This window comes from Pelobates fuscus, chromosome 6, assembly GCF_036172605.1.
Source record: "Pelobates fuscus isolate aPelFus1 chromosome 6, aPelFus1.pri, whole genome shotgun sequence".
Lineage (NCBI taxonomy): Eukaryota > Metazoa > Chordata > Amphibia > Anura > Pelobatidae > Pelobates > Pelobates fuscus.
Genome location: NC_086322.1, coordinates 222,221,580 through 222,234,611, shown reverse-complemented (window position 1 = coordinate 222,234,611; position 13,032 = coordinate 222,221,580). Strand labels below are relative to the sequence as shown.

Sequence of the window (13,032 nt, the reverse complement as noted above, 5' to 3'; positions counted from 1 at the left end):
ACAATCCACTGACAAACATTTAAACAATTGGTTCAGGATTGGAACGATTAGGAATAAATTAATTAAATAAAAATAGGTCAAGATGTAAATTAGCCACTTAGTGACACCTGGGTTAAAAGAATTGTCCTTAAACTGCATCCATTTCACAGTTCTCCAAGACTGCTGTTCTAAAGTCCCGGTTCATGAAATTGCACTACTTAAAATCAAACCTATTTTTCTCAGGTATTAATATAATCTCAGACCAAAGAGGTAAACTTACTGTATGAGGCTTACGTCATCAACAAAAAACTTCACCCTGAAGAATAAGGTGAAATTGACAGCGGATTTGCCTTTCTTTTTTACATCCTCTTTCCACCCTTCTGGAGCCACTTTGGATAATTTTAGGTCAAGATCGATGAAGAAGAATTCATTGTCTTCAACACACACACAAAAAAAAAAAGCGTCAACACTTCATATTGTAATTATGGTAAAGTCAGCTTTTTTAGATAATCATGTTTAATTCTAGTAAATAAGACGTATAGCATGATAAGGAGGATATGAAAATAATTTGAGAATATTTCAAAGCTTAGGTATCATAAAAAGGTTTGTTTGTTGTTAAATGTATCTATGACTGAAAGCTCTGATGTTGCGTCAAGAATAGCAAAATTACGAGCAGCTGTTTAAAACCCGTCTCATCTATTCATTTTTTTAGATTTCATAGGGAAATTGCGTTTGTGCATCACCTGCATAACAAAATTTGGACTTTGGAAAGGTTCAGAAACTAGAGAAATAAAGTCTCCACAATTATACCAGTTCCCAGCTTGACATGCAAAACACAGCTTTAAAAAAAAAAAAAAAAAGCACAGGTTGTAATCAAAAATGATTAGGGGCCAGATAACCGGCATGGAGTACACTTTAGGGTCTCTTCAGCACGGCTGGTCCAGGAAGATGAAGTTTTTCTGAGAGCATATTACCCAGGTTCCAGAAAAATAGTTGTGAGACCAGAACAATAAAACTTCCCAGAGTGCAAATAGTAAAATTACTGTTTTGCAGCACCTGCATATGTTGAGTTGGACTTTGGAAAGTCCTAGCTGGGTAAAGCAACTCAGAAAACATGTCTCCACAACTTTGGATCTCAATGGAGGGAAGTAGTTCAAGTACTTAGAATTCTAAATCTACTTGACTGATAAGAGTTTGGTTAGTGCCGAGATTTTCCATGTGTATCAAAGCAGGGAACAGGTTGTTAAGTGTCAGAAGAACAAAAAAGGGAATTTAGGAATGGCAAACTCTTGCCCCACAGAAAAAAATTTTTTTCTGTAAAGTAAAATTAAACTTACCATTCGACGTCTTCTTTTTTCTAAAATCTTCATTTTTCAGCCCCAAAAAAGGCCAAATAAAAAACCATCATAGCCGTCGAACTAAAAATAAAATAAAAAACCCGAGCGCAAAAAAAAAAAACCTGACGAAAAAGAAAAAACCCGAGCGCACAAAAAAATAATCCATCTTCACCCATGGAGGGCTCCGCGCAGACTGAGCTCCGCAGGGCGGGCAAGGCTTATAAAGCCTTGCCCCGCCCTGCAATTAGCCTAAGAACCCTCTGATTGGTGGGTTTAAGCCAATCAGAGTGCTCTTTGTCATTTTACAAGCGTGGGAAAGTTCTTTGGAATTTTCCCACGCTTGTAAAATGACACAGAGCACTGTGATTGGATGGATTTCAAGCCCCTGGCTTGAAATCCATCCAATCACAGTGCTCTGTGTCATTTTACAAGCGTGGGAAAATTCCAAAGAACTTTCCCACGCTTGTAAAATGACAAAGAGCACTCTGATTGGCTTAAACCCACCAATCAGAGGGTTCTTAGGCTAATTGCAGGGCGGGGCAAGGCTTTATAAGCCTTGCCCGCCCTGCGGAGCTCAGTCTGCGCGGAGCCCTCCATGGGTGAAGATGGATTATTTTTTTGTGCGCTCGGGTTTTTTCTTTTTCGTCAGGTTTTTTTTTTTTGCGCTCGGGTTTTTTATTTTATTTTTAGTTCGACGGCTATGATGGTTTTTTATTTGGCCTTTTTTGGGGCTGAAAAATGAAGATTTTAGAAAAAAGAAGACGTTGAATGGTAAGTTTAATTTTACTTTACAGGTTAGCAATTCTATTCCCCCCTCACTATTTTTTAGGGTGAGGGGGGTAGGTAGGGGCATTTTTTTATTTGGGTGGGGGGTGGGTGACTAGGGGCTTGGGCACCCCTAGTCACCTTGATGGGGGGGGAATTTACTTAGTGCACCCGCCGCCCAGGGGTGGGGGCCGGGGGGGGGGGGGGCAGTAGGTCCCCCCCCTTATTACTATGATGGCCCCCACCCGCCGCCCAGGGGTGGGGGCCGGGGGGGAGGACAGTAGGTCCCCCCCCTACTACTATTATGGCCCCCACCAGCCGCCCAGGGGTGGGGGCCGGGGGGGGGAGGACAGTAGGTCCCCCCCCCTCTTATTACCATTATGGCCCCCACCCGCCGGCCAGGGGTGAGGGCCGGGGGGGAGGACAGTAGGTCCCCCCCCCCTACTACTATTATGGCCCCCACCGGCCGCCCAGGGGTGGGGGCCGGGGGGGGGGGGAGGACAGTAGGTCCCCCCCCTCTTATTACCATTATGGCCCCCACCCGCCGGCCAGGGGTGGAGGACAGTAGGTCCCCCCCCTTATTACCATTATGGCCCCCACCCGCCGCCCAGGGGTGGGGGCCGGGGGGGAGGACAGTAGGTTCCCCCCCTCATTATCTTTATGGCCCCCACCCACCGCTCAGGGGTGGGGGCCGGGGGGGGACAATAGGTCTCCCTCCCTTATTTTACTTTACGGCCCCCACCCGTCGTTTAGGGGTGGGGGCAATATTTTTTTTTTTTTTTTTTTTTTACAGTGAGCAGCCACAGGCTGCTCACTGCTTACTAGACATGCCCCTACTCGCGGTATAGCGAGTAAGGGCATATTATTTACTAATACCAAGTCATTTTTACTTAGTGTTAGTAAATTTGGCTGAAAGACCAATTTAGGTCTTTCAGCCTTTTAGTAGATAGCTCCCTAATACCGTGGGAATTAGGGAGTTATCTACTAAGCGGCTGCAAGATGCAGCCACAGCAATGAATAGGATCGGAGTTTCATTCATTTGAATGAAATTCCGATCAGAACAAAGTACCGAATTGCATCCTAACACCAATGGAGAAACAGTGCTCATTCTGTTAGGATGCAATTCGGCAGTTTTGCCGGCGTTCTGTCTAAGTGACAGGACGTTCGGCAATACTGACAGGAAGCATTGTGGGAACTGGGAGGAAAGCTAGGGATCATGGGAAAATTGGTCTGACCAGCGGAAATGAAGCACACTTTGCTCCTCCGCTGGTCAGAGCTGGTCAAGCGGAGGAATCCTCCATAAGACAGAGTCCCTACTTTGTCTTATGATTTTAAAGAAAACTAAAGAAGACAGGAAGAAAAGAATAACAGATCCCGAGAGAGGGGGAGAAGAGGAAGAGATTGAGGAAAGGTAAGTTCGGCATGACAGTGCCGCTTTAACAAATGTAAATTCTTCACAGATTTAACATTAGGCAGCTTGGAACAGAGGCTTAAAGGGGCACTCCAGACCCCTAAAGCACTTTACTTGCTGAAAAGCTTTATGTGTAAAGAGTGTGTCCTCTTCTTTTCATTTTGCAAAAAGTGCTGATTTCATTAGAAATTTACACTTTTATAAACTAACCTGGTCACGGTCTCAGCACTGGGGGTTCGTATCAGCGTGACTGCGCCTGATCAGTGCGGTCACAACAATAATTCAGTCACAATGAAGTCCCAATTGGGTGCAGAAGCACATGAGCAGGGCGGTCGCGCAGAGAAGGGAGAAATATACTCACCTGGATCGCGGGCGATTGCCGCCTGATCCTCCCTTAAGGCGGGTCCGTGCTGGTGCGGCATTCTAAGGTGCGCCGGCCGCTGCGGTCCCTTTCTTACTAATAAAAGACACAATGCCCACATTAAAGACGGCGCCGGCGTGTGTGACGTCACAATGTCGACGCACACGCATTTTGGGGTCAAAAGCCACTTACTGACCAATCACAGCACTGAGTGAAATAATTAAACCCTGTAATGCCTTTTCTCAGTGCCCTTTCGTGGTATCCACTTGTTGGTTGTCAGAGAGCGCGTTCTTGGTAATCTTTTCTGGTTTTTGACTTTAACTTGTGTTTTGACTTCCGCCTACTTCTGGTATCCGGACCTTTGGGTAGTATATTCGCATTGTCTTATTCTGTATCCCGACCTCGGCTTGTTATTAAACCATTCTCTTTTACGTCAAGTCCAGCCATTGTAAGGCCTGGTATATGCTGTTTGTGTTATCATAGTTTTGCGTGTTGGGTCATACAGTAGTCGTGACAGTAACACCTTTCAAGCAGACAAAAGGTCCTGTTACTTCCTGGTTTGGTTAGCTCAGTGGAGCTAAACTCAAGAGGCAACAATTGCAAAGATCATCTGTCTTGCAAACACTTCTCATTGAGCTGCATTGGGAAGTCTGTGATTGGACAGCCACAGAAAGATGGCGGGGTTTGAAGGGGAGGACTTGCAAAAGCTGCAGACAAGAGAAATTCAGAAATTTAATCAATGCATCTCTATGAGGAAAATTCAGCGTCTCCATGCAGAGCGTGGGGACGCTGAATGGCAGGGCTGCTTATTGTGCAGCCCTAAGCCAGGAAGCCCCTCCAGTGGCAATCTAAGGCATGCCACTTGGAGGTGTCCCTAGGGGCAATGTAAACACTGCCTTTTCTCTGAAGCATAGTAAAGTATGGTCCAGTGTGAGGAAGCAACCAACATTTGCAAGTCAAACAACTATACAGACCCTCTCATGAGCTAAACAAGGTATACGCATAGAATATTTACACAGGATGTTTCCCTTGAAACAATGGCATGAGGCCAGGACTGGCTAGGAAAACTGAGCCACCCTCTAGTCTCGATAGGTTTTGCAGTCAAAGATGCACATTCAGAAATATGTAAGCCTGGATAGTCCCTTGTTATAAAAGTAAACATGGTCTAAAATATACATATAAAATATAAGTTACCATTTTTTAATAAATTAATAGATAAATAAAGTATATGTCCTACCTTTAAGAATCGCTAAGGCAAACAAATGGTGCTCTACAAGTCCAATGTGGGCTACAACCATATCAAAGACATCTTTACATGTGGACTTTGCATCACAAGTCAATTCCAGCCTCTGTCCACTGAGCAGAATGATGTTCACCTTCCTTCGGGCTTCGTCTCCCTTCCCCTTCTTAGCCTGCAAATATTAGAATGGAATTATGGACATGAAACCTTGTTTGTGAAGCTAAACACCTAAACACCAAATCATGTGTGTCACCATTGCTTCCTCAAAAGATATTGAAAAGCAGTTCCCATAATACTTTGTCAGACTATGGAGCAATAGTCCACCACATCTGCTTTCTTACCAAGATAGATCGTGGAAGGTCCAATGAGATGTAAGGTTCAACAGTCATCTTTACAAACTCTGGTCCAAAAAAATTCTAAAAAGCAGGAAAAAAAAACAACAAAACATAAAAATGTATGCATACAAATGTCATATGGGAGCTGCAATAATGCTATCAGCAGATGCAAACAGTAAAAGAAATTGCACTGCAATCCATTATAAAGATAAGCATATGTGCAATCAATATGTGACTTTATTAATTTGTGTTCAGTCACGCCGAACCATATTTGATATATATGAGCCCAATTATGTGTTTCACATGAGGTGAAGGGGTTTACCACGTAGAGATATGGGTACAACTAAGCAACAAAAGGAATGTATGACCACGAGGGGCTATGTGAAGTCAAGTACTGAAAACCAAATTGCAAATTTCCGGCTAAAAGTAATCCAGCTGAATTGTCACTTAAAGGCACATGCATCACTAAGACAATTGTTTTTAGCAAACAAATTATTATTATTTTTTATTCTTCTCAGCTCACAAGTGTTAGTGAATACAAAGGTAGACATGGATTAGAACGCAAGAAATAGACAGACATTACATCACAATGCCCCATGAACTAAGGATTTTATAGATGAGAAAACATGCCTAGACTAAATCTAGGGACACCAACTAGGTCCTGGCCTTGAGTTGTAGTTTGGTTAGTTAGGGTCAAAAGGCAGGGGTTCTCATTCTGCGGTCTAACAAAAGATTGTGGGATAAACACCTATCATCAAAGGCCAGTAAACATAAGTATAATAATAAGCATATGAAGGGTTGAAGAGAACTAAAGGGGCATCCAGTTTGGAGAATGAGCCAATTGCCTGGTTGGGTGGTGAGGTGGGGGAACGAGAGGGTCCGAGGTGTCGGGCTATTGGTCAAATATTTCTTTGCCTCTGGGCTTTGTGTGAACTTAAAAGCCACTGCTCATAATGATGCGGGAGGAGAGAGCTCAACCAGTGGACTAGACATAGGAAAATATCGACTGCAGGGAAGTTACAAATGCAAAAGTAAAATATAAAATGAAGAGTAACTGTGAACTGTTAATATAGGAGTCCCAAGTAGCGGAAACTGGTAATGCTAGATATATGGGCCAAAGTCTCGGCATTTGCGTCCGATCTGGCTCCTAGCGGAGTGAACGGTGTGATGTGTATCACATCTTTGCACCTCTGAGGTTGGCCCTCGGGGCTGTGTTGGCTTCAGAGATTTATCTGGGAGGCTCAGGGTTCCCAAGAGAGCAGCCACCCCTGTATGTCAGATATGGGATGTGTCGCATCTCCCTGCAGGAGCTGAAAGGCTTGAGGCGTACACCATTTGTATCTATGTAATGCAATAAAAGATTGCATGGTTCTCCTCCATTGCAACGTGGTTCCCAATAGATTGGGTAAAATCATGTTTCCGAAGTTGTGCGTTTCAGCCTGCTTAAGAGCTACCAACACTGATGTTTTGTCTGCGTAGTTTCGTAATTTCATGACCAGGTCTCTAAGTGCATTCTCCGGTGCAACCTCGGAGCCCATCAAACATGCATCTTGGTCAAGTGCTAAGCTCCGACCCCACAAGCAAACAATCTTGAACAAATATATTTCTCCCCCTGTCAGGATGTTACAAGATGAAAAGATCTTCCAACGGCACATGTGTAAATCTGTCAGACATATCCAATGCACTTTTCCAGCATTCCTGGGGATAGTACACTGTCTGGTTAAAATCAGTGCTATCTCCCGTGAAGTGGATGTGGAAAACATAAGAAATAAGAAGCAGCTAAATATGAAGAAAAAAAAAAAATATTTACCAGCTTTCCTCATCTTGCACAATGAGGCAACAACCTCATTCAAAGGTCAAGCTTTTTATCGAGACCGCTGTCTGAAAGTAATGTAATTAACTACAGATTAACTACAATCTGGCTTTTCCTGTACAAAGAACTAAAATGGAGTCTATTGCTCCTGAGCATCACGTGTATTCACTGTATTATTTTTTTGATTGATTCTCTCATTTTCATCCTTCTTACTCCATCTCATGGTCTCCAGTAATAATCTGCTTCTAAGAGGTTCAGGGTCAGTAGGGTTCCAAAGAGGTTTTCATCAAGCACAGTGGGCATGATTCTGTCCCAGCATTAAATTGGAAGAAATCAAATGTGTTACCACAAAACATTGCTGAATCTGTATAAATTGACAAGTCCACAGAAATCTCTCTGCTATGCCTGCAGCCAGAAGTCTGCCATAAAAATATAGGGCCCTAACAGATCAAAATCAAATGCTTTTTGATTAAAACAGTTGAAGGCACATCAATCATGTCAAAGAAACAGGCATCATAAAGTGGTCATGTGGGCTGTGTTTTCTGGAAGCAGAGAGAGGGATATAGATTTAACTGAATGTCTGCCAACATGACTATTTTGGATTTTATTTTGATCAACATCGAAAAGGATTTAACTAGATATTCCCATTGGCCTACTATAAGATCATGATGCATACTTGTATACAGGAGGTCCTTGTTTTGCGACCTGTTTTACGACCAGCTCTCTCGCAGGGTGGTAAGTGCGAGCAGTCGTGGGAATTAGAGGGGAAATTTCCCCCGAACATAGTTGAATAGAGCAGGGAATCCCTCTAACCTATGCTCAGGGAAATTTCCCCGTGCATAGATTAGAGGGATTCCCTGCTCTGGTGCAGAACTCTGTCGGTAAGTGAGAAGTACCTGTATGTAGGTTCTGTGTTTTTTTTTTACGTTTCATCATAGTGCAAGAACTGATATTTGCATTTGTCTATTTTGTTTTTAATGTTTCCTTTTGCTATATGTAATTTTGGTGTAATACTTCTTTGTCTTTTTGTTACTAAAGGACCAATCCACACCCGTAAAGCAAATCGGCTTGTAGAAGTGATTTATGGGTGAGGAGTATTAGAAAGCGGAACTTTTATAAATAAACACCTCCAATGGATGCTTTTCTTCCTGTTCCGTTAGCTTCCCTGAGCTGAACGCGCGGTATGCAGCACATGTGCGACATGCACGAATGAAAAGCCTCTGATTGGTTATTTCCCCCGTCTTCCGATGAACAAGGAGAGGGCTTGCAAAGCTTTCGCAAACTGTTTTATGATCTAACCCTTGTGAATACAGGCATGAATATGCATGTATGTATTAAAGGGATCCTATAGTGCAAGAAAAACAAAGCTGTTTTCCCCATGTCATGTGTGTTAATAGGTCCCCCTCTCTAGTGGGGCTGAAGGGGTTAAAACCCCTTCAGCCACTTACCTGAATCCAGCTCTGATGTCCCTGGGCGCTGGTTCAGGCTCCGCCGACACTCCTCCCTCGAGCCCATTAGATCTCCCCATAGAAAAACATTATTCAATGCTTTCCTATGGGGAAAATCTGACGCTGGAGGTCTGTGAGGACGTCCAGCGTCAGATAACGGACCAATAGTCCGTTTGGATTCTGGAAGCGCCCCCAGTGGCTGTCTAGTAGACAGTCACTGAGGGCAGACTTAGAACTGCAGTATAAAAATTGCAGTTCTCTGTTTTACATTGCAGCACCACGTGCAAAAGGGTCACAGCACCCAGACTACTTCAATGAGCTGAATTGGTTTGGTTGTCTACAGTGTCCCTTTAATTGGGTTATAGCTACTAAACAGTGATTTCTATGTCCCCCCCAATATGGGCAGTGGAGTGTTCCTATAACATATGAAACACCTCATTCTCTATTTGGGCAGGATTCACAATACCCAAAGAGACCAATATATTAGTATTTTCAATTGCATATATTGTGCTAAATTGTATTTAATCTACTTTGAACAGGGAAACCAAGGCTTCCCAATTCATAAATTGCATTGGTGGTGGCAGTTTTTTGACATTAGTGTGGATGGTGTTAAGCAGCGTTTTTATCATTATCACAGGTCTAATAGAGAATTTTAACCTTTTCACCCTCAAAACCAACTCACAAGCACGCTTGGAGTAGTGTGCCTCTGTGACAGTTTTAGGTTTCAGGGGGCATAACTTCCTTACTCTGAGGAAAAAAAAGATACAGTTTTGGTTAAGACTGACAAAATAAAAGGAAGAGTTTTGCCTTTGACTCCTTAGCTACATCTGGCATGCAATCTGCTTCCATGCTTACTGGTTAGATTACAGTTCTGCAAAGACCAGGCTTCGTGGCCTTTACATACAACACAAAGGTTAATAGGCAACACTTTCTTGTAAGTGGAGATTGTTTAAATTACTCAAGTCTGCATGAATACATGGTACTTTATAGTCAAACAAAGAAGACTAATTATCATATTATTATGCAACCAAAACACACAATACCATTCTATATAAAACAAGGCAGGAGATTTGTTCTAAGAAATATTGTGCAATATTTGCAAATATGTAGATGGCAAGGTCAGAAAAAGCATTGATTATTACTCAACAATATGAATTCTTGTGTGGAATGTAATCTTTACTCAACTGTTTGCATGCCAAAAGAATGGAATTCATGTGAATAAATTGAAGAAATGAACCTTGACTGGGAATCCACCATCAGACAAAACAAGGGCAAACTATTATCTGTATGCTTTCTCGATGTGGACTGTCAGGTGCAAGAGGCAGAGTTTATAACTTATTTATTTTTAAACACATATTTATTAAATATAAGGATAAGTAAATATAATATTAAACTTCCCGGGAAGTGACAGTTTCCCGTTTAAAGCAACAAACCTCACACCATAACAACTTCAGACCTACAAACCTTTTAAGAATGGTTTCAAAACTTACCAAGGTTCCGCCAGCCCCTGCTGGAAGCTCCATCACCGAGCTAAGCTCGACTATGTAGAGCTGCATTATTTGGCTGAGAGAGTAAAGAAAGCGCTTCATTTAAACAGTTTGAATATTTACTTGGGGAGGGCGCTTGGGCACTTTTGGAATCATACCCATTGAGAGTGGGCTGTAGGAGTCATGGTGCTTAGGAGGTATATCATAATAATACTGTTACCAAACAGATTTGTTTCTGCAGGTCTGTATATTCAGCATATATGGATAATTTATGGTTTACAAACTTCATGATCATTTTTTTAAACTTTGCTCAACTAAGTTCAGTACTATGTGGAGCAAAGAAAATCCAACATATGAGTGCTCTTCATACTATTCCATATAAATATATACAAAAATGCTCGTCGTCAACATTTTATTACACTATTCTGCATCAAGAAGAAAAATACCCTTAGTTTTCTTTGTGTCATCGCTGTTTCCATGGCAATATCTCTGAGAGGATCCCGTGTGATGTCCAACATTGATGCTCGAGGGATGTCATCAGAGTACAAGTTTAGCCGAGACTGTCGTATAGCCATTCTGGTTTGCATTTGGATCAGATCTTCCTCTTGTCGTTTTCGCATTTCTTGGCCGAGATGAACACCATCTGGTAGAGATTCATATTTCTGGCTGTTTGTATACATAAAAAAAAAAAAGTGGCAAAAATAATCTTTTTACCAATTATTTGTGTTTCCTCACTACATCATTAAAGGAAAACTGCCAATTTTTAGTATTGAATAAAATAAAAGATGTTATATCGACTTGTTGAGTATTGTTTTGTAAGTCGTATATATAATGTAATCACTCTTTTTAGTGCATCTCCTGACTGACTTGATTCATGGGAACATCCTGCTCATCATAATGTGGTAGACTGATCAGCCCCACATAGCAGGCAATATCCCACTGGGACATCACCAAGATTGCAGGCTAGCTGCCTATACATTAACCCATAAAAACATGTGCTAACAAAGGCTCTGCACAACTTCTACCTCATTCCTGTAGCACTGTGGTAACAGACATCCAAACACTCCTTGCACTATTTTAGCCCACAGAAGACTAAAATAAGGCAGCAACTCAACAGCCTTCTAAGCTAGTAGCCCTGGAGGTACATATGCCATCACTGTCTTCATGAACACACACTAGCTCTTTATTACCTGCATATTTTGGAGTATGCTACCAGGAGAATATAAGAAGGCCTTCCACATGTTCCTGACTCTTAATACACAGGTGTACAAAGCAAAAAGCTTGCTGCAATTCTTTGTAGAATGATGATTTAAAAAACAAAAAAAAAAAAAACACCAAAATAATATATATATTTTTTTCTCCCTTGTTTTTAAGCATCAATTCCTTTGTGTTTAATGGGGAGATGTAAAAAAAACATTAGTCATGGAAGCAGGAAGTAAATTATGTCAAATTCACATACCATAGAAAAATAACTACAGCCGTAATTTTATTTAAACAATAATAATTTTGGGGGGGGATACAGGCCTCTTTTTAGATGACAGATTAGATTTCCTCTCCCATGACACTTCCCCTTTAAGCAGTATACTTCAATTCTTAGCTATCATTATATGGGTGGAGTGTCTACTCCCTACATAAAACTTCTGATTACATAACTGGACATGTGAAACTACTAAAAAGCATTTTCTTTTCTTTTTAAGCTCTGTCGACATTTTGTTAACTAATTTTTTTACATTTAAAGTGGCACTATTACCGCAAACTTACCTTTCTCCTATTGTTTACTTTTGTCTCGATCCTCTTTCAGAATCTATCCTTTACTCTATTTCTCTTAAAACATAAGAAAGTATTTTCCTACATCTGGCAATCTTGACAAAGAGTGGAGCCTAAAGGAACACAAACATGTATCCCTGACCCTATAGTGTTAAAACCACCATCTATCACCCCTTGCCCGCCCTACCCTTGCCCTCAAAATACAGTAAAATATCTTTATCAGAGGTGTTCATCTTAAACAATGACAATGCTCTCCCAAAGAAAAGCATTGGATTGGCAGAGACTGTCAAGGAGGCAGATCATGGGCAGAGCCTGCACAAGACCAACACAGCCCTGGCCAATCACCATCTCCTGATAGAATCAATGCATCTCTATGGGGAAAGTTCAGTGTTTCCATGCAGAGGATGGAGACACTGAATAGCACACTGTGCAGCACTGCCCCAGGAAGCACTTGTAGCAGCCATCTGAGGAGTGGCCCATGGAGGTATCCCTAGACTGTAATGTAAACACTGCATTTTCTCTGAGAACACAGTGTTTACTGCAAAAGCCTGGAGGGAATGATTATACTCACTAGACCAAATGCAATAAGCTGCAGTTGTTCTGTTGACTATAGTGTCCTTTTAAGTCCACCTCTAGTGGCTGTCATACTAATCCCCACTAGAGGCAGTTCCGCTGCTCTGTTACATTATGTGGAAGCCTCCATAGCAAAGCATTAATTTGCTGTTAATGCAAATTAGGTCCTCAGATTCAACAATCAGGGAGGAGGCCATGCCTCCTGTGACATTGCAGCAGGCATAGAGGAGACCAGCACGAAAAGAGCCTCTGCGCTGGAAACAAAAAAATAAGTAAAACTAAATTTTTGGTAAATTTATATTGCAATCAGGGTGGACATGTGTACAGCTAGGTACCAGGGGCATTATGGCATTGAGAATACAGGCTCAGTAGCGGTGTGTTGTTGTTTAATATGGTTTTTATGATGACCAATGATAGCCTCTTTGAAATGCCATAGGCACAGAAAAGGCCTTTTGTAAACAAACCTTCTGACAGATGCATGTTTACTTCAGTGGTGATGAAGAAGAAAGTACAGTA

The 13,032-nt window shown here is 41.9% G+C and overlaps 1 protein-coding gene across 4 annotated transcripts in view; it reads right to left on the bottom strand.

Moving 5' to 3' along the window:
- Window positions 1-13,032, bottom strand: part of PTPN13 (protein tyrosine phosphatase non-receptor type 13) — a 264,870-nt gene that overhangs the window by 68,532 nt on the left and 183,306 nt on the right. For all 4 annotated transcript variants that reach the window (XM_063458775.1, XM_063458777.1, XM_063458776.1 and 1 more), the window contains exons 11-14: window positions 10,623-10,842; window positions 5,435-5,509; window positions 5,091-5,265; window positions 260-413 (exon numbers count right to left, since the gene is read on the bottom strand). In XM_063458775.1, coding sequence (XP_063314845.1) covers window positions 260-413; window positions 5,091-5,265; window positions 5,435-5,509; window positions 10,623-10,842 — 624 coding nt within the window. The remainder of the gene's footprint in view (window positions 1-259; window positions 414-5,090; window positions 5,266-5,434; window positions 5,510-10,622; window positions 10,843-13,032) is intronic.